Below are 25,604 nucleotides of genomic sequence, written 5' to 3'. Positions count from 1 at the left end.
GAGAGCCAGTTTGCGTAGAGACAACAGCTATCTGTGAATTACATAAGTTACTATTTCCTGAATAAAGGGCCAACATGTTTTAGATCTGTTGAAGAGAATAAATACAACTTTATTGAAGGATTACAATCCTTACATCTTTCTGTAGTTAGAAACAGCACAATACAGAAACCAGACAGAACTGTGTGAAAGAAGTATCATAACAACCAGAACAAAGGATGAAAGTTTCAAGTTGAAATAATGTACATTCCTTGGGTGACTGACCACTGCCCCCTTTTTCCAATTTTAACACTGCAGTTTACAATTAACAGGCTGCCTTACAAAAATCAGGCATTTCACCACATTGTTCAGGCTGTTTAAAGAGTACTTCTGTTCAGCATACTTTTTAAAATTTGGCCACCAGCAATGCATCTTTGAGGCAGTATTTCTGTAATGCAAGTTTGTGAAAAGTTTATTTAAATAGCCTGGATTCCTGCTATGCCTCTAGCCAGCAAAACTTCTAGATACTTCGTTTTAGGCACCGTAGTTATGATTTGAATCTGACATTTCCCAATTGAACACCTGGGAAATATAAATAACTCGCCAAAACTGGCTGCAAATTAGCATTATTTTAACAAAGAGATGCAAAGTCCAATAATTAAATTCATCTCATTATTTTCCTCAGAAAACACATCAATAGAATCATTTTTGCAGCAAACTCCCTCTTAATAGTTTCTGTACATACAACGAACAATTCATCGAACGTAGTAGTCCAGTATTTCAAAACAAAAACAGCCTATGATCCTCAGTACATGTTCTGAAGGAAAAAGGAAAGGCAAAGCCAACAATATAGTATTGAGAATCACACAGTAGCTTCTCTTCAGGATGCTTTGTCTTCTGCTATGGATGTATGGGCGGGAGATACAACTTCGGGTTTACGTGCAATTCTGTCCAGTTCTGCTTGTACATCCGTTAATACGGGTTTATGGCCTACAAATAGAAAGGAGCTTGAAATCATTATGATCATTGTAAACACCAGGAAAAACAGATTATACATCTCTCTGTAATCTTAATTGAACATTTAATCACTTATGAAAAGAGCAACTATCAGTTATCACATGCAATGATTTTGAAGAATTTCCTCAAGCAATTAAAGCAATTCTGTCTTCTATAGGGACAGAACTAACCAAACAACTCACAACTAAAGTATGATTTACATTCCAGGTAATCTGTCACACTAACTTGTTTTTGGATTGTAAAAGCTTGCACATTGTGAGGATCCCTTGGTGTCTCTGACAGCAATCTGATTTGCAATTTTATGAGGAGGTAAGTGAAAGATGATATAATAATTAATATGACCCTTATGATTGTGGATGCAATCTATCAGGGGATGTTCATTTTTGTCTTAATAAAGGAAATATACCAAATCAACTGTGAAAGTATAAACTATTTTGATGACTGGCTTCTTAGGAGACACCTTAAACAATGTGCATTTATGTAACTGGCTTTTTTCAGATGGCCAATCATGTAACCATTGCACAGGAACACAGCAGAGCTGAAGCATTTTGCATGATCAATATGAATATCTAAAAATACAGTTTTTAAATCTCCTTTCGCCAGATATTCCAGCTGAATCATTTACTCAAGATTGGATTCACTAGCTGTCAATGCAGTAGAAACTGATGACCTATCAGCAAATGTAGAACTAATATGGTTTATCAGCTGCTATATTTCATTAGAAGTTTGAGGAGACTTGGTATGACACCAAAGATACTCGCAAGTTTCTACAGCTGTAACATGTTGAGCATCACTGTCTTGTACAGAGGGGCCATTGCACAGGATTGATAAAAGATGCAGAAGGTTGCAAACTGAGCCAGCTCCATCATGGGCACTGCCCTCCCCAGCATCAAGGACATCTTCAAAAGACCATATCCATCACTAAGGACCACCATGACACAGGACATGCCCTCTTCTCATTGCTACCATTGAGAAAGTGCACACATAACGTTTCAGGAACAGCTTCTTCCCCTCCGCCATCCGATTTCTGAATGGACAATGAACCCATGTTGACTACCTCAACACCCCCCACTTTTGCACTAGTTATTAAATTTAATTAAAAATAAAATACATTTCTTATTGTAATTTATAGCTTTAAATTATGTATTGCAATGTACTGCTGCCACAAAACAACAAACTACACAACATATTTAGTGCCTATAAAAAGTATTCATCCTCCTCGGAAGTTTTTATGTTTTTATTGCTTTACAACATTGAATCACAGTGGATTTAATTTGCCTTTTCTGACACTGATCAACAGAAAAGATTCTTTCATGTCCAAGTGAAAAAAAATTTCTACAAATTGGTCTAAATGTATTACAATTATTAAACACAAAGTAATTGATTGCTTAAATATTCAGCCCCTTCAAGTCAGTATTTAGTAGGTGGACCTTTGGCAGCAATTGCAGCCTTGAGTCTGTGTGGATAGGTCTCTATCAGCTTTGCACATTTGGCCACTACAATACTCCCCCCATTCTTCTTTACAAAACCACTGAAGCTCTGTCAGGTTGCATGGGGATCATGAGTGAACAGCCTTTTTCAAGTCCAGCCTCAAATTCTCAATTGGGTTTAGTCTATTCTGATTTGGCCACTTCAGGGCATTAACTTTGTTGTTTTTATGCCATTCTTGTGTAGCTTTGGCTTTATGCTTGGGGTCATTGTCTTGCTGGAAAACAAATTTTCTCCTAATTCGCAGTACTCTTGAAGACTGCATCAGGTTTTCCTCCAGGATTCCCCTGTATTTTGCTGCATTCATTTTACCCTCTACCTTCACAAGCTTTCCAGTGCCTGCTGCAGTAAAGCATCCCCACAGCATGATGCAGCCATCACCATGCCTCACGGTAGGGATGGTATGTTTTTGATTATATGGGTTGTTTACACCAAATATTGCATTTAGTCTGATGGCCAATTTAGTCAATTTTGGTTTCATCAGACCATAGAACCATCTTCCAGCTGATATCAGTCTCCCAAATTACTTCTGGCAAACTCTAGCCAAGATTTCACATGAACCTTTTTCAACAGTTGCTTTTTCTTTGCCACTCTCCCATAAAGCTGTGATTGTTGAAATACCTGGACAACAGCTGTTGTAGATGCAGTCTCTCCCATCTCAGCCACTGAAGCTTGTAATTCCTCCAGAGTTGTCATAGATCTCTTGGTGGGCCCCCACACTAAGTCCCCTTCTTGCAAGGTTACTCAGTTTTTGAGTGTGGCTTGCTCTAGGCAGATTTATAGCTGTGTCATATTCTTTCCATTTCTTGATGACAGACTTAACTGTACTCCAAGGGATATTCAGTGAGTTGGAAATTTTCTTGTATCCATCTCCTGACTTGTGCTTTTCAACAGCTTTTTCGTGGAGTTGCTTGGAGTGTTCTTGGTGTAGTTTTTGCCGGGAGCCAGACTCACTAGGAGTTGGACCTTCCAGGTACAGGTGCATTTTTACTGCAACCAATTGGAAAACCTTGACTGCACACAGGTCTCCAAAAACAGATGTCCATTTAACTAATAATGTGACTTATAAAACCAAATGGCTGTACCAGTGATGAGTCATATTAAGGGGAATACTCATGCAATCAATTATGTTGTGTTATATATTTGTAATTAATTTAGATCACTTTGTAATATTCTATTTTCACCTCGACAGAAGAGTCTTTTTCTGTTGATCAGTGTCAAAACAGGCAATTAAATCTGTGATTCAATGTTCTAAAACTACAGAACATGAAAACTTCTGGGGGGTGGTGGGGAATACTTTTAATAGTCACTGTACCTGTGATATTAATCCTGATTAGGAGAGGAGTAATATTGAAATTGTAGTACAAAAGAAATATGAGGTTGCTTGGGCCACATTGGATTTTTGGCATCTAAATCAACAGCACACCTAAATAATATTGGCTATTTAACTAAGTGCATTGGTTGCGGTATTAGGCAAGTAATGGTCGCAGGTACCAAAAATGCGTTGATTATTATGAGGAACAGAATTCACTTGTTTAAACAAAAGCTGAACACAATTAAAATATAGTTTATCACTTTATAACATTTAAAGTAATGATTGGAATGATAATTTATTTTAATCATATCAAATAGTATTTAAGAATTCACTGTATTTCCAAGGGACAAAGAACCCACATAAATATCTGTAATTAAATGCCTGTCACTTTCAGAAAGTAATGTGGAACTGAGTTAAAATAACAGCTGTAAAGATATTTTTATTCCAATCTTTTGTTCATCAAATTGAGGATTCTGTTTGAATCTGATCAAAGAATAATGGAACAGCAGACACTGACAAATTCATTTATAGTTTAAAAACCATAGTGAATTTTGATTTTAATTATAATTTCAGAATGCCATGTAACTAATTCAAACCACTCTCTCCTAATGTTCATGTCTTCAATTTATTGCATGACAGTTTTGATGTGAAAGTTTTAAATTGGAATAACATTTTAATCCCAAGCATGTTTAAAAATGAAAATTATTTCCATTTTCATGAACTAAAGTGGGACAGATATTATAATTTAACACGTACTTCGAATATTTCCCAGTAGTAGACACCAGATACATTTTAATAAGTATTTGCAAGTTTTGTTTGCCTCTAAGAAATATGAGGTGATGGCTTTAAAAGACTTAAGGGATCTTCAGGTTTTATATAAAGGAATTTATTCAATGAAACTAAAAAAATTTAATTCATCTAAAATAGGCAACACTCCAATGTTTTAATTATACACAATAACTGTAGCATTAGTGTAATTAAATTTTAAAATTACCTTTAGAATATTTTATAAATCCCTGTACTAATTATTGCAAACATCAAGAGAAGAAAATCATTGCACAACATTTTAAGTAGTTTAACATGATTTTACATTCCTAGAAAAGTGGTTTTAGTCTCTATAATACCAAAATGACAGCTTGAAGAAAAAACTAAAACTGATGGACTTGTTATGGAAGTTAATTCTAATTAATTCTTGTATCTCAAAAGGGTTCAATGAAATGTACATCTCAAAAAGCTATGAATCAAAAATTGCCCAATATTGCCACAACTAGTTAGGATAGCAGAGTTATGAAAAGGATAATATTACTAAGGTAACACACATGGAATGCTCGCAGCCCGAAATGTTGACTGTTTATTCCTTTCCATAGGTGCTGCCTGGCCTGCTGAGTTCCTCCAACATTTTGTGTGTGTCCTTGGATTCCAGCATCTGCAGATTTTCTTGTGTTTGTGATATTATTTCTAAATGGTTAGGGTGGAAGATTTCACTTTTCATTAACAATATGATCAGTTTCTAATATAATTTTATAATTATTAGTTTTATGAATAATTTGCAACCAACTCAACTAAGCAATACTGAAAGTTTGTGAAGTGTTTAATTAAATAATAAGCTTCTGAAAATATTGACTGTGACTAGCCATTAATGTGGATATCATCATGTAATCAGGTGTATAAAAGACAATATGCACAGCATAAGATTGAGGTGGAGCTGCTGCAATTGTCATAAAATCAGGATTACCTGGGCAGAATATCAGCAATGCATGAAAAGACGCGTAGAATTCTTACTAGGCTGTCATAACAAGATTCTTGATAAATGCACCTAAATTATCAGCAAAATGTCTTGCAATTCAGTTACTATGTACAAATTATGGCTAAAGTGTTTCTAACACACTTCAAACAGGTCATTCTGACCATCCTGTGCAATTAACAATGGCAGTTTAGCAAATAACTCAAGTTGTTGAATTTAACAAACAATACCAAATGTTCCTCTTTGATTGTACGGAAGTTATTTCAAATTTTTCTCTTTAATCTTGTAATCATTTGGAGTATGTTATAGCATTTCATTTCACCTTGTATTGTCCATTTCTGCTGATCTTGCAACTTTATCATTTACCTACGTTGCACCTTTTCAGTAGCTTTTACACTTCGTTCTGCACTGTTATTGTTTTACCTTGTTCTAGCTCAATACACTGTGTAATGATTTGATATGTATGAGCAGTATGGAAGGCAGCCTTTTCACTCTATCTTAGTACATGTGACAATAATAAATCAATACATTTCTTTAATTGAAAAACACCCAAAAATTTGATTTTTTATTAAATAAGCAACACTTGTAGATTTGTACAGCTGTTACTGGATCCAAAGAAAATACATTTTAAAAGCTATTTCATATAGCCTTATATTTAATTATATAATGTAACATTTAAGCAACATGAAAACATTTCAAATAACCCATGTCCTATATTACAAATTTATCAATTTATTGCTAGGTCCAAAGACTTGACTGCAGACTTCTCAATGGAAGCTATTACAATGATACAGGAACATAAACAGGTTTCTACTTAAATGGCCACTGCATCTTGGAACTCTTTGCAAGTTGAACAACATCTGGGGTAAATAGAATTAACCTTGCACTTTATAAATAAAGGAGGATTAAACATTCTCCAATCCTCTCAATTGCCACTGTGTTAAAATGAAAATTTTATAATACAGATAATTCCTATTACTGGGGGAGGGACAGTGCAATTTCAGTAATGCAAAACCATGCCTTCTGCACATCCATCAAGAAACCCAGGCTGCAAAAAAGTGTTAAATTATTTTTTCCCCTACAGATTCCATCAGAGTGAATTTTATTGTGTTTTTTATAATTTTAGATGGTGATTTGTGAATTCTGTAAGGGCAAATAACTGTAATGCAGAGGTTGCTAGTATTGCCTAAGTTTTAAAAAATTCCCACAGTTGAATCGGACTATAAAGGAGTTTACATTTGCTCTGGAATGCAGAAGGACTACCACTAAATCAAAGGTAATTGGGGGAAAAACTAAGAAGTTTCCATAGAAAGTCTGATGCAATTCATTAAATATCCCATTAGTTATTTTCTCTGCTCCTTTCTTTGAGGCACCATTTCTGAGTCAGGTCACTTGAAGGCAGCCAGCCAGTGGGTTTCTCAACTTGGCTTTTCTTGACTTGTTAGCCTGAAAGCTACTGCTATTATTGGTAGACCGAAAAGAGTTAACATTACAAAACAGTTAATCTTGTTCATTGTACAGTACCTATAAAAAGCATTCAACAGCCCCCCCACCCCCAGAAGTTTTCATGTTTTATTGTTTTACAACTTTGAATCACAGTGGATTTAATTTGGCTTTTTTGACACTGACCAACAGAAAAGACTCTTTCATGTCAAAATGAAAACAAATTTCTACAAATTGGACTAAATTTATTACAATTATTAAACACAAAATAATTGATTACATAATTACTCATCCCCTTCAAGTCAATATTTGGTAGATGCACCTTTAGCAGCAATTACAGCCTTGAGTCTGTGTGGATCAGTCTCTACCAGCTTTGCACATCTGGACACTACAATTTTCTCCTATTCTTCTTTACAAAACTGCTCAAGCTCTGTCAGATTGCATGGGGATCATAAGTGAACAACCCTTTTCAATTCTAGCCACAAATTCTCAATTGGATTGAGATCTGGACTCCGCCTTAGCCACTCCAGGATATTAACTTTTAGGCCATCCTTATGTAGCTTCGGCTTTATAGCTGGGGTCATCTCCCAAGTCACAGTTCCCTTGCAGATTGCATCAGGTTTTCCTCCAGGATTTCCTTGTATTTTGCTGCATTCATTTTACCGTCTACCTTCACAAGCCTTCCAGGGCCTGCTGCAGTGAAGCATCCCCACAGCATGTTGCACCATCACCATGCTTCATGGTAGGGATGGTGTGTTTTTGATTATGTGTGGTGTTATGTTTTGGCTTATGCCAAGTACAGGGTTTAATCTTATGGCCAAAAAGCTCAATTTTGGTTTTGACCATAGGACCTTCATCCAGCTGACTTCAGAGTCCCCCACGTGCCTTCTGTCAAACTCTAGCCGAGATTTCACGTGAGTTTTTTTCAACAGTGATTTCTTTTTTGCCACTATCCAATAAAACTGTGACTGGTGAAGCACCCGGGCAACAGTTGTATGCGCAGTTTCTCCCATCTCAGCCATGGAAGTTTGTTACTTCCCCAGAATTGTCATTGGCCTCCCCCACTAGTCCCCTCCTTACACGGTCACTCAGTTTTTGAGGACAGCCTGCTTTAGGCAGATATACAGCTGTGCCATATTCTTTCCATTTCTTGATGATAAACTTAACTGTACTCCAAGGGACATTCAGTAACTTGGAAATCTGCTTGACTTGTGCTTTTCAATAACCCTTTTAAAGAGTTGTTTTACATTTTCTTGTCTTTATTGTGTAACTTTTGCCAGGATACAGACTCACCAGCAGTTAGAGCTTCCAGATACAGGTGCATTTTCACTACAATCAATTGAAACACCTTGACTACACAGTGATCTCCATTTAACTAATTATGTGGCATCTAAAACCACATAATGCACGAGTGATGATCTGGTGTGTCATATTAAAAGTTAATACTTATGTAATCAATTATTCTGTGTTTTATATTTGTAATTCATTTAGATCACTTTATAGAGATCTTTTCATTTCGACATGATTCTTTTTCTGTTGATGTGTCAAAAAAAAGCCAAATTTGGAGTGCTCATTTAAAGGAGAGCTTTGCGGGTTTTCAGTGTCATTCTGGTGGCCCAGTCAGTGGCAGGAGCAGTGTGCAGCGAGGAGGCTTCTTGAGTTGGCTCTGGATAAATTGTCCAGGTAAGCTTCTGTTAAGTTTCCCCTTCTTCTTACTGTGTCGGGGGCACTTAGTATAATTTGTGTGTTCTTCATGCTGGGTGATGGGAGTCCTGGGAGACCCAGAGTCTCCCAGAGAACAACATCTGCGTGAAGTGCATCCAGCTTGTAAGGGAGAGTGAGATCGTCGATTGGAGTTACAGGGAAGTAGTCACCCCTAAATTGCAAGTGGCATGTAGCCAGGTGACTGTCAGGAGAAGGAACGGGACTGTGACTAGGCAATTAATGCAGAGCACCCCGTAGCCATTCCCTCAATAATAAATATACTATTGTGGGGGATTATCTCCAGGGGATATTACAGGCACTAAGTTACTGGTACTGAGCACGGGTCCGCGGTGCAGAAGGGAACGAGGGAGAAGTGAGGAGTGGTAATGATAGGGAACTCAATATGTTGCCTCCCAAGTGCCAGGGTCAGGGACATTATGGAGCGCACCCATAGCATTGTGGAGAGGGAAAGAGAGCAGCCAAATTCTTGGTACATATTGGTACTAATGACGTAGGAAGGCAAAGCAAAGAGGCCGTAAAGAGAGAATTTAGAGAGCTAAGTAGAAAGCTGAGTAGCAGGACCTCCAGGGTAGTAATTTCTGGACTGCTACCTGTGCCACATGCCAGTGAGAGTAGAAACAGGATGATTTGGCAGATAAATACGTGGCTGAGAAGCTGGTGCAGGGGGAAGGGCTTCAGATTCTTGGATCTCTTGAGGGAGATATGACCTTTACAAAAGAGACGGGTTGCACCTGAACCAGAGGGGGAGCCAATATTCTCACGGGCAGGTTTGTTAGAGATGTTGGGGAGAGTTCAAACTAATTTGGCGGGGGGGGGGGGGGTGGTGGAGGAGGAGGAGGGTGGGAACTGGAATGTTGGGACTCAGTATAGGACGGATGATTTAAAAAAAAAAGCGAAGATAGCATACAGTCAGACTGTCAGGAAGGGCAGGTAGATTATAGGACAAAACTGCAGCCAGCAGGGTGAGCATCAGTGCATTAGGGCTGAAGAATCAAAAGGGTAGGAAATACAGTACTCACAGTGTTGTATTTCAATGCACAGAGTATAAGAAATCAGGTGGTTGTTCTTGTTGCACTTTTACAGATTTCCGGGTATGATGTTGTGGCCATCACTGAATTGTGGCTGAAGGATGGTTGTAGTTGGGACCTGAATGTCCAAGTTTACACATTGTATCGGAGGGATAGGAAGGTAGACAGAGGGGGTGGCGTGGCTCTGCTGATAAAGAATGGCATCAAATCAGTAGAAAGAAATGACATTGGATTGGAAGATGTTGAAACCTTGTGAGCTGTTAAGAAACTGTAAGGGTAAAAGGACACTGATGGCAGTTTATACAGAGACCTCCTAACAGTAGCTGAGATGTGGACTACAGATTACAGTCAGAAATAGAAAAGGTGTGTCGAAAGGGCAATGTTATGATAAGTCATGGGAAATTTTAACATGCAGGTCGATTGGGAAAATCAGGTTGGTAATAAATCTCAAGAGAGTGAATATGTGGAATGCCTACAAGATGGCTTTTCAGAGCAGTTTGTCATTGAGCCAACTAGGGGATCAGGTATGCTGGATTATGTAATGAACCAGAGGTGATTATGGAGCCTTAGGAACCTTTAGAACTCAATATGATTGAAATTTGATAGTGAGAAAGTCAAGTCTGACGTTGCAGTCTTTCAGTGGAGTAAAGGAAATTACAGTGGTAGGAGAGAAGAGTTGGCCAAAGTAAATTGGAAGGAGATGCTGCCAGGGATGACAGCAAAGCAGCAATGGCTTGAGTTTCTGGGAAAAATGAGGAAGGTACAGGATAGGTGTATTCCAAAAACAAAGAAATACTCAAAATGGCAATATTAGTGCAACAGTGGCTGACAAGGGAAGTCAAAACTTAGGTAAAAGCAAAGGAGAGGGCATACAACAAAGCAAAAATCAGTGGGAAGATAACAGGATTGGGTAGCTTTTAAAAACCTAAAGAAAGCAGCTAAAAAAATCATTAGGAGGGAAAGATGAAGTATGAAAGCAAGCTAGCAATCAATATTAAGGTAGGTAGAAAAAGCTTTTAAGTATATAAAGAGAGATGAGTGTGGAAATAGGACTGCTAGAAAAGACTGGAGAAATAACAATGGGGAACAAGGTAATGGCAGATGAACTAAATGAGTATTTTGCAGCAGCCTTCACTGTGGAAGCCACTAGCAGCATGCCAGGTGTTGAAGGGTGTAAGTGCAGTTACTATTACAAAGGAGGAGGTGTTCAAAAAACTTAAAGACCTAAAGGTACACAAGTAACCCATACCAGATGAACTGCACCCTAGGGTTCTGAAAGAGGTAGCAGTAGAGATTGTGGAGGCATTAGCAATGATCTTTCAAGAATCATTGGACTCTGACATGGGTCCAGAGCACAGGAACACTGCAAATGTCACTCCACTCTTTAAGAAAGAGGGAAGCAGCAGAAAGGAAGTTGTGCACCAGTTAGCCTAACCTCATCAATCGTTAAGGATGAGGTTATGGAGTATTTGGTGACACAGGACAAGATAGGACAAAGTCAGCATGGATTCCTTAAGGGAAAACCTTGCCTGACAAACCTGTTGGAATTCTTTAAGGAAATCACAAGTAGGATAGATGAAGGGGATGCAGTGGATATTGTATATTTGAATTTTCAGAAGATCTTTGACAAGGTGCCGCACCTGAGGCTGTTTACCAAGTTAAAAGCCCATGGTATTACAGGAAAGTTACTAACATAGTTAGAGCACTGGCTGACTGGTAGCAGGCAGCGAGTGGGAATAAAAGGATCCTTTTCTGGTTGGCTGCCAGTGACTAGTGGTGTTCTGCAAGGTCGGTGTTGGGACCACTTCTTTTTATGCTGTATATCAATGATTTAGATGATGTTGCCATGTTTGCAGATGATATAAAGATTGGTGGAGGGGCAGGTAGTGTTGAGAAAACAGGAAATCTGCAGAAGGACTTGGATTAGGAGAATGGGCAATAAAGTGACAAATGAAATACAATGTTAGAAAATGCATGGTTATGCATCTTGGTAGCAAGAAATAAATGAGAAGACTATTTTCTAAATGGAGAGAAAATCCAGAAATCTGAAATGCAAAGGGACTTGGGAGTCCTTATGCAGAACACCCTAACGGGTAACTTGCAGGTCGAGTCAGTGGTGAGGAAGGCAAATGCAATGTTAGTATTCATTTCAAGAGGTCTAGAATACAAGAGCAGGGATGTGATGCTGAGGCTTTATAAGCCCCTGGTGAGGGCTCTCCTTTAAGTATTGTGAACAGTTTTGGGTTCCTTATCTAAGAAAAAATACGCTGGCATTGAAAAATGTTTAGGCAAGGTTCACAAGGATGATTCTGGGAATGGAAGTGTTATCATATGGGGAACATTTGATGTCTCTGGGCCTGTATTTGCTGGAATTTAGAGGGGGGATTCATTGAACCTTTCGAAAGTTGACAGGCCTAACAGAGTAGATGTGGAAAGGATGTTTCCCATGGTGGGAGAATCTAGGACAAGAGGGCATAGCCTGAGGATGGAGGAGCGTCCATTTAAAAAAGAAATGCGGAGAAATTTCTTTAGCCGGAGGTGGTGAATTTGTGGAATTTGTTACCAAAGGCAGCTGTGGAGTTGCCTTTGGGTGTATTTAAGGCAGAGATCGATAGATTCTTGATTTGCCACAGCATCAAAAGTTACGGGGAGACGGCTGGGGAGTAGGGTTGAGGAGAGGGGGAGAAAAAAGGATCTGCCATGATTGAATGGCAAAGCAGACTCCATGGGCCAAATAGCTGAATTCTGCCCCTTTGTTTAATGGTCTTAAATCCACTGTGATTCAATGTTATAAAACAATAAAACATGAGAACTTCCATGGGGTGGGGGGGGGAGATGATTACTTTTTATAGTCTATATACTTACCTTATATTTATAGATTGACATAGGAAGGAAACAGACCATTTGGCCCACTGAATCTGTGGCAACCATTAAACACCCAGTTACATATACCCTTCACCAAACCCACTTTATTTTTCCCATTTAAAAGAAAATCAGCCCCCTAAGATTATAAAGTATCTAAAAACCAAGGACAATTTACCACTGCCGATTAACTTATCAGCTCGGTGGCATGGTAGCGTAGTGGGTAGCACAATGCTTTATGTTACCGGCGACCCAGGTTCAATTTCTGTCGCTGGCTGTAAAGAAATTGTATGCTCTTCCCGAGACGACACGTGGTTTCCTCCAGGTGCTGACTTCCTTCCTCATTCCAAAGATGTATCGGTTGGTAGGGTAATTGGTCATTGTAAATTGTCCTATGATTATGCTAGGATTAAATTGGGGGATTGCTGTGCAGCATGGCTCGAAGAGCCAATTCCGCATTGTAACTCAAAAGATAAATAAATAGCACATTTTTAGGACATGGGAGGAAACTGAAGTACTCAGAGTAACCAATCAAATCACAGAGGAAATGAGCAAACCTTGAAGTCAGTACTGGTGATCAGGATTGAACCTGGGTCACTAGCACTGTGAGTCAGTAGCATTATTAGATGTGCTGTTATGCCATCAACTTCTACTCTGTCAGCTAAATTTTCATCTCCACTGATTCCAATTTGAATTCCCTTATTGCTGTCCTAAATGGGAGTAGGTGCCACAAACAAACAAGTATAAAATTTTCCACCTTGCAAGATTTGCCAGTCAAGGATGTGAGCTAAATAAGGAAATATTGGGACATTTGGTTTTGCTGTAGATCTATTCCTTGGTACCTCCAGATTAAAATAAAAATAAGAATACTAAGAATGCACTATGCAGTGTTTGAGATTCTGCAATATTAAACCAATTGGGGAAAAAAACTGGTACATAGAATTAATGGATGTATTGATGGCAAGATTCTGCTTCTGTTTCTTATGGTTTTATGCTGTTGCAGTTATTTCATAAATGCTGATTTGGTAGCACTCAAAATGAACTGAGATTTATTCACAGTGTATATTGGAAGCAGCATATTTCCCCTACTGGAGACATTTAAGAGACTCACAGGTAGCCACATGGATGAAAGAAAAACAGGGCTATAAAGGGAGGGAAGTGTTAAGATTGATTTTGGAGTAGGTTAAAAGATCAGCACAACATTGTGGGCTGTAGGGCCTGTACCCTATATTGTGGGGTACTACTCCATGTTCAGCAATTACCATCTGGCTCACAGCTGATGCATAACTGTTTCTAGGTGCCTTTTTTTTTACTGTGAATGAAACTTCTTCCTCTGCAGCTGGGATTATTTGTGCAGGTTTGAGAAAAGTTCAATGAACATGAGAATAAAGTAATTGTGCAGCTTATTTTTTGTGATATTGCCAGCATTTCATGAATCCTTTAACTATCACAAAAGTATTTTCTGCAGAGTTAAGCTCCTCATTATTTTCCCAATAGGTGCAAGAAGGGAAACAGAGATTATGCAACCACTACAATATCTATTCCAGAGACACTTGAATGGTATTTTAATTAGTCAACCATATACTTCTTTCAGGGTAATTTTCTAGCAATTTAAGCATCCACAAAATCCATATTTTTCCCTCTAACCCCATCCAAAGAAAATCAGAGCAGGCTGCATGCTTCATGCTTAAGAAGCTAAAGGCATTAATGACAAATACCAATATCTGGAAAATGACAGAATTTATGATAAAATGTGCAAGGCACAGATCTTGCTCTTATTCTTGTTGATGTGTAGTTGAAACAAATTCATTACTCTGCATTAGGTCATTTTCAGCATAACTATTCCTTCCCTCAATTTTGATAAGCCTGTAATTTCTCAACAATCCCTTATGATCCAGGAGGATCAATAATATTGCTCAAAATACAAACTAGACACCAAATATACATGTAAAGTTTGCTTTCCAATCTCCTGATTAAAGCTTTCATAAATGCAAAGGCAAATAAAAGTTGATTTATTTACAGAGAAAAAAAACTATTGTGAAGAAAGTCGATTCTGCAACATGCTAAATCAAAACTAACCTCATGTTCATGCTGACCAGCTAATCAGAAAATTTTTACAGTGATAATTATGATTTAAGTAAAACAACTCTCTTGTTAGATCTGGTTCCACTTCTACCTCCCTGGATCCATTGAATTATGTCTTGTTATTTCCTAGCTAGACAGGAAATTCTTAACCTCTGATCATAATGATAGTCTTTAAGTAGTGAATAACCTCTTAGTCCTATATCAACATTATGGTTACAAGATTATTGTTGAGACAGCGTACTTGGCAGTGCAGCCAATTTCCTGAGCTATCCGAGATCTCCATCTACAAAGCTCAAATCAGGAATGTGATAGAATTCTTAACTACTCAGTTGGTAGGGTCCAACTATTAATAACAAATTCTTAACAGTAGCGAAAACACAGTGGATTCCAGTTAATTGGGCTATCTATTAATCTAGGCAAACTCTCCTTTGGGACAACTCTTGAAGAACAAAAACAAAGTGAACATTTGCTGAACAGTTTCTAACTAGCGTCAGTCACATGTACGTCATGTCACTGTTAGACACTACAACAAACTTAAAGTGAGCAGTTTATAAATAGCGCCACTTGCATGTATGTGTTAAAAAAGCAGTGACTTTTGTCATGGATAGTTTGTGAGTAACAACAGTAAGACAATCCAGAACTGTTGTTTTGCTCACTGTGGTTTCAAGCATTTAGGCTTGGAAATGCCAGAAATGGTCAGGTGTGAAAAAGAAACAATTTCACTACTTCAACAAGTTAGGCACCATGAAGAATTTGAAGGTATCAACAATTATAAGACTGTAAGATATAGGAGCAGAAGTAGGCCATTCAGCCCTTTGAGTCTGCTCCGCCATTCAATCATGGCTCAATCCAATTCCCCTGCTTTCACGCCATACCCTTTGATGCGCTGGCTAATTGAGAACCTATCTATCTCTGCCTTAAATACACCCAATGACTTGGCCTTCACAGTTGCTGATGGCAACAAATTCCACAGATTTACCACCCTCTAACTAAAACAATTTCTCTGCATCTCTGTGCTAAATGGACATCCTTCAATCCTGAAGTAGTGCCCTCTTGTCCTAGACTCCCCTACCATGGGAAATAATTTTGCCCTATCTAATCTGTTCAGGCCTTTTAACATTCGGAATGCTTCTGTGAGATCCCCCCCATTCTCTTGAACTCCAGGGAGTACAGCCCAAGAGCTGCCAGACGTTCCTCATATGGTAACACTTTCATTCCTGGAATCATTCTTGTGAATCTTCTCTGAACCCTCTCCAAAGTCAGTATACCCTTTCTAAAATAAGGAGCCCAAAACTGCACACAATACTCCAAGTGTGGTCTCACGAGTGCCTTATAGAGCCTCAACATCACACCCCTGCTCTCATATTCTATATCTCTAGAAATGAATGCCAACATTGCATTCGCCTTCTTCACCACGGACTCAACTTGGAGATTAACCTCTAGGGTAACCTGTACATGGACTCACAAGTCCCTTTGCATCTCTGCAATTTGAATTCTCTCCCCATCTAGTTAATAGTCTACCCGTTTATTTCTTCCACCAAAGTGCATGACCATACACTTTCTAACATTGTATTTCATTTGCCACTTCTTTGCCCATTCCCCTAAAGTATCTAAGTCTCTCTGTTTCCTCAACACTACCTGTTCCTCCATCTATCTTTGTATCATTGGCAAATTCAGCCACAAATCCATTAATCCCATTATCCAAATCACTGACATACTCGTAAAAAGCAGCAGTCCCAACACCGGCCCCTGTGGAACTCCACTGGTAACTGGCAGCCAACTAAAATAGGATCCCTCTTTTCCCCACTCTCTGTTTTCTGCCGATCACCAATGTTCCATCTACGCTAGTAACTTCTGTGAAATTCCATGGGCTCTTATCTTGCTAAGCAACCTCATGTGCGGCACCTTCTCAAAGACCACATCTACTTCATCCCCTTTGTCTATCCTGCTTGTACTTTCCTCAAAGAATTGCAGTAGGCTTGTCAGGCAGGATTTTCCTTTCAGGAAACTATGCTGGCTTTGACCCATCTTGTCATGTGCCTCCAGGTACTCCGTAATCTCATCCCTAACAATCGATTCCAACAACTTCCCAACCAGTGATGTCAGGCTAACAGGTCTATAGTTTCCCTTCTGCTGCCTCCCACCCTTCTTAAACAGCGGAGTAACATTTGCAATTTTCCAGTTATCGGGTACAATGTCAGAATCTATCGATTCTTAAAAGATCACTGTTAATGCCATCTTTACTGGTTTCTCAGTTGACCCTTTATAGTCAGCATGGCTACTACAGGCCTCTCGGTCACCTCCCCTGCAACTCTCAAATTCACCTCCATTCATTTACCAAGTGGTTTAGCATCATCTGTGGAGGGAAGAGAGTGTGTTTATTTTTCCAGTTGATGAGCTAAAGCAGGACATTTTATATTTACATGCAGTGACAGCTCACGTGAACAGGCTGCGCAGATGGACAGGTTGGAGTGAATGGGTACAAACAGCACATCAGGCCAGGTAGGAGTCAAGCCTACAATCTATGATCAGTAGTCAGACCCAATAACAACTGCATCACTTTCCCGATCTGAGGAAAAACCTGGCAGCTTTCAATGCCGTAGTGCCATAAGGAACAGCTGACATAATGGGCTGCAAGAATCACTACATAGCAACTTCCATATTGCTTCAGTTCAACAGCTGAGTTGTTGCAGAGGACAAGTAAAGTAGAAAATAAATTGATCCTTTGGTCACCGACTCTTTTCCAGCACAAAAGACATCTTTTGTCTTTCTTTATTGGCCAGCAGAAATTCCCACAGATCTTGCCATGTGAAGGGAAAGAGGTTGATGGCACAGGAGCTGTTGAACTGTTGTCATGGATTAGACAGATCTTCAGCTCACAATGTCCATTGTTAGCTAACTATATGGCAGAAGAGAAGTTTGTGGTTTCATTATCCAGTGTGCACAAGCAAATAATGCAACTGTTCTGGAACTGACTCACTTCAATATGATTCAGCAAGAATTTCATGTAGGCTCTTTTACATGATCTTTATAGATTAAAAAAAATGCAAGCTTAACTTAAAATTGTAGTAACATCTTGATAAAGTTCACCAAAAGTCCTTTTTAATTAAATATGAAAAAAATCTACACGGTGAAATTAATTTACAAGAAGTAAAATAACAGGGGGGAGGAAGTTAATGAGGCACCAAATAGCTGCCTCTTTGAGCTTATCTACAAAAGCAGCTTAAATTCCTTCTCTTTAATGTCTCTTTTCCCTTTTCAAGATGGCTGGGGTTCTATTGAGGTTCCTCAATTGCAACGGCAATCAAAACTGTATTTTTTTCACGGCGATGAGTTCCTGTTCATGAGCTCACCAGCTGGCCATTTTCTGACATTCTTCAGGCACGGCATGGAAGTTGCCAGGGTGCGTCCCATGGACGACCGATTCCAGACTGGTGCTATGGACAGAGATCTCTGTAGTCAAGCAACAACTCTCTCTCTCGATGGTGGGAGCAGTTTGCTGCTGATTCTCAAGGTGGAGAATCTCAGAATAAAAATCACATAACAGTGACTGTTAGTCTCCCTTTTCGCTGTAAAATGGGTGACACCTCTCTGTGCCTTGTTAGTAAGAGAGAGAGTGAGCATGTGGTATGTCAAACTGTCAGGTAAATAAATGTTTTTGTTGACTGCACATCATGGCCTCTCTTTGGGGGCTTTACTGTTGCTTGGTGGGCGGAGGGCGCTGACGTTTTTTGCTGAAATGGGTGGGGGGAGGAGGGAGGTTGCTGCTTGCGTGGAGGAGTGGGCTTTGGGATTCTAACATTATTCTGTTATTCATTCTTTTAGGGTTCTTCTGTTTTCCATGGATGTCTGTGAAGACCAGGTTGTATACTGCGTACATCCTCTGATAATACACCAATGAAACCATCCAATATCCTTAAATAAAAACTATATATCAATCTGAAAAAACTGCCAATCCTGCGTTTTTCTCTTGTTGCACTCTGGTCAAGATTCATTGAAATATTTAACGTGATTTTAAATAAATCAAGAAAAAACTGGAAAAATGATATGAAATAATTTTTTAAATAGACAATTAGGCAGGCCTACAACTTTTATAACAGAGACTTTGTCAATGATCAGTGGGCTTTAGCCTCAATAGCTAGTTTATTAAGTAGAAAGGATGAGACCATCATCTTTTCTGGGTCAACTTACAGATGAGAAATTAGGGTCTTTAATCATGATAAAGAAAAGCCACAAAGAGGGGGTTATCAGAAATAACAGATTAAAATAAAATTAGTCAAACATTTATTTGCATTAAACAGTAAACTGGCAATTGGCATGCAGAATGTTTTTGTAAAGTTTATGTAGAACAGAGAACTTTGTAAAAAAAAAATTAGAGCATAGCTACCTGAAAAGACACTGAAAGCAGAATCCACAACAGCTTTGGAAAGGGTAATGGAGAGTATAAATTATTTTATAAAATATTAAATAATAAATGAGGGTAGTGGAAAATCTTTTAGAAATCCTATTGTTCTCTTCTGCATTGAAGTACAAATCCATTACTATATTAATTATAGTTTCAGAATTAAAGAAATACATTTTGCTGTGGAAACTATTGCTAAAACATTTAACCTATTTTCTCTTACACCATTGCAAGAAAAGAGTCGTGAACCCTTTGCAATTACTTAGTTTGCTGCATCAATTACTCATAAAAATGTGGTTCTATCTTCATCTAAGTCATAATAATGGACAAACACAATCTGCCTAAACTAATAGCACACAAACAATTCTACTTTTCATATCTTTATTGAACACATAGTTTAACCATTCACAGTCTAGGCTGAAAAAATAATGTGAACCCCCTTTAGCAGAAATAACCTCCAACAAACATTTCCTGTATCTTCTGATTAGACCTACAATATGGTGGAGGAATTTTAGATCATTCCCCCTACAAAGCTGTTTCAGGTCATCAATATTTCTGGGATACCTTGCATAAACAGCCCTCTTCAGGTCATGCCACAGCATCTCAATTGGATTAGGGTCAGAACTTTGACTTGGCTATTCCAAGTCATGGACTCTCTTCTTTTAAAACCATTCTGTTATTGACTTACTCTTGTGTTTTGGATCATTGTCTTATTCACCCAATTTCTACTAAGCTTCAGGTGATGGACTGCTATCCTGACATTCTTCTGTAAAATGTCTTGGTACAATTTTGAATTCATTATTCCTTCAACGAATGCAAGCTGTCCTGGCCCTGAGGCAGCCCATGATGCTCCTTCTACCATGTTTCACAGTTGGGATGAGGTTTTGGTGTTAGTGTGCAGTGCCCTTTCTCCTCCAAACATAGCAATGTGCATTTCTGCCAAAAAATCCAACTTTTGTCTCATCTATCCACAGAACATCATCTCAGAAGTGTTGCGGAAGATCCAGGTGGCCTTTTGCAAACTTGAGACGTGCAGCAATGTTTTTTTTGGACAGCAATGGGGTCTTTGTGGTGTCCTTCCATGAACACTATTCTTCAGTGTTTTTCTTACAGTGGACACATGAACAGAGACCTTAGCAAGTTCTAGAGATTTCTGCAGGTCTTTTGATGTTACTTTTGGTTTTTTTTTATCACCTTCAGCATTCATTGATTGGAACATCTGACTCCAAATAGTTTTGTAGAAGGCATTACCCTATAGGTTCACATACTTTTTTGAACCTAAACTGTGATTGTTTAAGCGCTGTACTCAGTTTGTGTTATTAGTTAGGCAGATTATGTTTGTTTATTATTGTGACAGATGAAGATCTGATCACATTATATGAGTAATTTATGCAGAAAATCTGATAATTGCAAAGGGTTCACTAACTTTTTCTTGCAACTGTATATGGAGAGTGAGATACCCATTGTGCAGCTGAGTATCCAGTTGGCTGGTCAAATTACCAATCTCTTCTGACCACAATTATTGTAACAACTTAGGAAACAGGAAACTGCTTAGGTTATCAATAAGATGATGACTAATCTTCTAACTTAGCTACTTTTCACCGTATTATTTCTAAATTACTCAATTTCCTTAATTTCTAGCAACTATCTGATCTCTACTTGCTGTTCACCTCCAGCTTGAAATCCTTAATTGAAGAACATGACCTCCGACTTTCAACACACCAGCCATGTGAAACATCAACTCCACACATCTCTTTGTAAAGCCTGGTTTGTATATTTCAATGAGACCTTGCTAGAAGCAAATCTACTGATGTCATCTGGGCAGGATTGGCAACAGATAAATATTAAATGGTTTCTGAACCTTCTATTTTGCATCATATGTCCATCCTTATTAACAAGTACTTTTCATTCTCATAGAAAAGAGCATAAAATTGTGTTAAAGCAATTCCCTTCTGAATATCAGCTATTTCAGCTCACAACACAGACAATATTTTGGGCCTGAGTTTACTTCACTTCTGCCCATTCACACTATTTGCAAAGCCTTGGTTTCTGACACTTAATTCTGCCTTCCAGTTTGTGCTTCAGAAAATGTTCATGGCTTTTATGATCATGTCCACTTATTTCACTACTTCCATCAAAATTTTACTGTGCAGAACCATTACTAACACTTCAAGAGGGAAAGGATTTTAATGTTTTGGATATGATGTGCTTTCATACAAATAAACCAAATTCCTGTACATGTCTAATACAGGAGCAATCAATTACACACCGACTTCTGGCAATACTTCTAGTGCACACAAAGCACAATTAATTGTACTGCACTGATCTCATGTGACTATAATCGAAACATATGCTATGAAGAAAAATAATTTCCTTTTAATGGCCAAAGTAAGCATGACAAAATGTCTGGGACGACTTTGTCCTTCATATCAGAACAAACACTAACAGGCAATCAGAAGCAGTACAATGACTATTTAAGAAATCTTTGTATATTATATCTTTGTCAATATTTTAAGGATAATTTATTTTCTATAAACTTACTAAAATGGGGTTCCTTTATGTCAAATGTTAAGCAGGAATGACATTAAAGCTTAAAGCAAAATGAAAATGGGCATGCTCAGCCACCGTGGAATAAAATTAATTTGCGTGATCTTCATGATTCCAAAAACTTAAGCAGGAACACTGACCTTAACGAGGCCAACAACTTGGAGAAACTGTCACCACATACAGAACAAGAAGGAAATTAGAACAAGAATGTATTGGACATAAGATATAACAAGTCAAGTTCAATAATTAAATCTATCCTTTAAGGTAGATGCTATTGAAATTACTCCAAATCATTTAACAATTCAGTTTTGCATGCAACTAATATGATTTTCCTTCACTACAAATGGGTCAGACAGCATATGCAGCAATATGAGGACAGCTTGATATTGTTTCAATCCTGCTGTGTTGTTGATTGTGGTTATACTCCAACAACTTTACAACAACTGCTCTGAGTCTGCTACCTTTGGAATTATATGTTTAAATTAAGCTTCATCTGTGCCCTTGTCTTGCTGAAGAAACTCCTATGACATTATTCAATGAACGTAGGGGACCTCTGATTTCTTCATTACTTCCAGTCTCCCAACCCACCGGACTAAAACAGGTTTGTCTGGTCAACTCTCCCAGTGGTGATAGTGAAAGTGTGGCTATTCTTTCCTTTAGAACTGTGCTGAAAAAAAGTTATTGTACCCATTTTTTGGAACTTCATGAGATTATGAAAAGCACAGCAAGCTCTTTCCTTTCATGTCCTTGAAGGGAATGGAAACCTCCACTGAGTTAGGAAAACAACTGTGAATTGCCAATCTGAAAACATTTCCTCAACTAAAATTCACCCAATAAACATTGATATTAGTAGAAAACAAAATGTTTTGTTTTGTGGTAATCCAAGTATTTCTAATTATCAGAAAAAAACAACCCATGTAAGGCACTGATGCTGATGTGCAACGTCCATGTGCATTGGAACTAAAGCTCCACTATAGTTGCACACTGTAGATGAGGACATGGTGCAGGGGGGGTTCGCCTCAGATTTTGGGCTTTCTTTCAGGGAAGTGGGATCTATACAAATGGAACAGTTGCACCTGAACTGAAACGGGACCAATATCCTTGCAGTAAGGTTTGCTGATGCTGTGTCAGGGTGGGGGGGGGGGGGGGGGGGGAGTCTGGTGCTTTAAACTTGAGTTGCAGGGGGATGGAATTAGAGTGTCAGGAGTGGAGTTGTTGTGGGGAAAGATGATGTTAAGCCTACATACAGAAAGGAACCAATGGTAGAAATAATGTTCTGAGTTGCATCTAGTTCAATGCAAGAAGTACTGTAGTTAAGGCAGATGAGCATATGGAATTTTGATAGCTTAGCCATTAGTGAGACTTTTGCAGGTGGGCACAACTGGCAGCTCAAAGTTCCAGGGTTTGTTGTTTTAGACATGATGTGGGGGACGGGTGGCTATATAAGGTAGCATTACTGGTCAGAAGAAATGTCACAGTAGTGCTCAGACAGGACACATTGGAGAGATCATCCACTGAAGCTATCTGGCTAGAACTGAGGAATAAGAAAGGGATGACCATGTTAATGGGATTATATTACAGTCCACCCAATAGCCAGTGGTAATTAGAGGAGCAAATCTGTAGAGAGAGCAGGCAGTTGCAAGAAAAATAATTATAGGCTGGTCATCCTGACGTCAGTAGTGGGTAAATTATTAGATGGTATTCTAAGGGTAGGATATATAAGTATTTGGATAGGCAGGCCTGACAGGTCATGTCTAACCAATATTATGAGCTTTTTGAGGAACTTAGCTAGAAAAGTTGATGAGGAAAAGGCAGTGGACATTGACTACGTGGACTTCAGCAAGGCCTTTGACAAAGTCCTACATGGCAGGCTGGTCAAGAAGGCTCAGTTGCTTGGCCTTCAGTATGAGGTAGTAAACTGGTTTCAACATTGGCTTTGTTAAAAAAAAGTCAGACAGTAGTTGTAGATGGAGGCCTATGACTCCATCTACAACTACGGTGTGCCGCAGGGATTGGTGTTGGCAATAATCTGTATCAAAAATCTGGCTGATAATGTGGGGAACTGGATCATGACATCATGACTGGGGAAGAATGGACAGCAAGGAATGCTATCAAAATCTGCTGCAGGATCTGGATCAGCTGGGAAAATGGCAGATGGAATTTAATGCAGATAAGTGTGAGCTGTTGCACTTTGGCAGGACAACCAGGGTAGGACTTGCACAGTGAATGTTAGGCTCTAAGGAGCACAGTGGAACAAAGTGACCTGTCAATACAGATCCATAGTTCCTTGAAATTGGCATCACAAATAGGTAGGGTCATAAAGAATGCTTTTGGCACACTGGCTTTCATATATCAAAGTATTAAGTACAGGAATTGAGATGCATGTTAAAATTGTACAAGACGTTGCTGAGGCCTAATTTGGATAGTGTGTGTAGTTCTGGTCACCTACAGAAAAGAATACAAAGAAAATTTACAAGGATATTGCCAGGACTTGAGTACCTGAGCTATAGGGAAAGATTGAATAGGTTAGGACATTATTTCCCTAGAGTGTTGGAGCATGAGGGGAGGTATACAAAATTACGAGGGATATAGATAGGGTAAAAAAAAAATTCCACTGAGGCTGGGTGATGCTAGAGCTAAGGGTCATAAGTCAACAGCGAAAGATGAAATACTTTAGGGGAACAAACCTTAGGGGAAACATCTTTAGAGGGTGGCCCGAGCGTGGAATACGCTGCCAGTGGAAGTGGTGGCTGCGAGTTTAAGGGATTTGGCATGGACTAAATGGGCTGAATGGCCTGTTTTGGTGCTGTACTGCTCTATGACTGAATAACTCGTTGACAACGTCTATGTAACTGGAGATTCGCAATTTACTGGCCAATTCTCCCATTTCATCACTAAATAAACTTGACAAGGAGCTGGGTAGCTGTAGCACCTTGCCACTTTCCTCTACAAGTTAGGGTTGTGTAATCATACAGATTTTCCTATTTCTAAACGTAAACCAATTAATACTGAGGTTTAGAGATGCTACACAACTAGTCTACACAGAAACAGAGAACAATTTATAAAAGGTCAGCATTTATTTAAGTCATTCCCACATTAACGCAAAGACAGTATTCTAAATCTCCTGCAGATATTGTGGAGTAAACATTTTTGGTTTATTAAATTTCCAAAATGTGAAGAAAGCCCTATCATGACTGTTAGTCCATCAATACACTTCTATTGTTTGGGAGTCTTTGTATTTTTACATTCTAGGTCATTGCATAAATGAAGGTGGGTCATAAATACAGTGGCAGCATTACATTATCAACACAAAAGGTGCACACTGGATAGCCCAGTTTATCCTTTCACACATTCATCAACCATTCTTTTGTTGATCTCTGTAGGACAATGTACAGCTGACAAATCACCTGGTTAAAGTGGGTTGAGCATTAAATAGCAATTAAATATGTCGCATTCTTAATCCTAAATCTGGAATCATATTTCTACAAGGGAATTTTAAAATTTGGAGGCAATTTGATGCTTATTGGAAGCCATAAATGAGACTTGAAAATCTTAATGCTAAAACTTACTGATTTTTTATCAATGCAGAGAAAGATTTATGTTGGACACATTTCCAATTTGATAAAAACGTGAAGCCCTATTTCCTTTGTATCTTCCAAAAATCATTCATCATTTTTTAAGTGTAGCAGACCATGATGCTTGCAACCACAGGAAAAGCAATGAACATTGTAACATTCAAAGTAAAACATTTGTTTGTGATGAAATTATACCAGTGTTTTAATAAATGCCAAAGTATTAAATGGTGGAAGAACAGGAAGATCACATTCTTAACTAAAAGGTGAAACCAACAGACTTTCTTGTAACTTTATGCAGTAACATCCCTTTAAGCAGTATAAAATAAGTTATTTCATTGCTAGACACCACTAGTGTGATTTCCACTAGATTATTCAAAGAAACAGAACCAAAATTCCC

At 38.6% G+C, this 25,604-nt stretch overlaps 1 protein-coding gene across 2 annotated transcripts in view; it reads right to left on the bottom strand.

The window, feature by feature from the left end:
• Positions 1-84: 84 nt before the first annotated feature.
• The window catches only part of dync1li1 (dynein, cytoplasmic 1, light intermediate chain 1), a 73,760-nt gene continuing 48,240 nt past the window's right edge, over positions 85-25,604 (bottom strand). Inside the window, exons 13-14 of one of the 2 annotated variants that reach the window (XM_073054470.1) lie at positions 21,773-21,799; positions 85-966 (exon numbers count right to left, since the gene is read on the bottom strand). In XM_073054470.1, the coding sequence (XP_072910571.1) occupies positions 21,774-21,799 (26 nt within the window). In that variant the 3' untranslated portion in view covers positions 85-966; position 21,773. The remainder of the gene's footprint in view (positions 967-21,772; positions 21,800-25,604) is intronic. The other variant, XM_073054469.1, reaches the window with a different exon arrangement.

Source organism: Hemitrygon akajei, chromosome 8 (genome assembly GCF_048418815.1).
Source record: "Hemitrygon akajei chromosome 8, sHemAka1.3, whole genome shotgun sequence".
In the NCBI taxonomy this organism is placed as follows: Eukaryota; Metazoa; Chordata; class Chondrichthyes; order Myliobatiformes; family Dasyatidae; genus Hemitrygon; species Hemitrygon akajei.
Note: the sequence above shows the minus strand (reverse complement) of the source record. Positions and strands in the feature narration are given on the sequence as shown.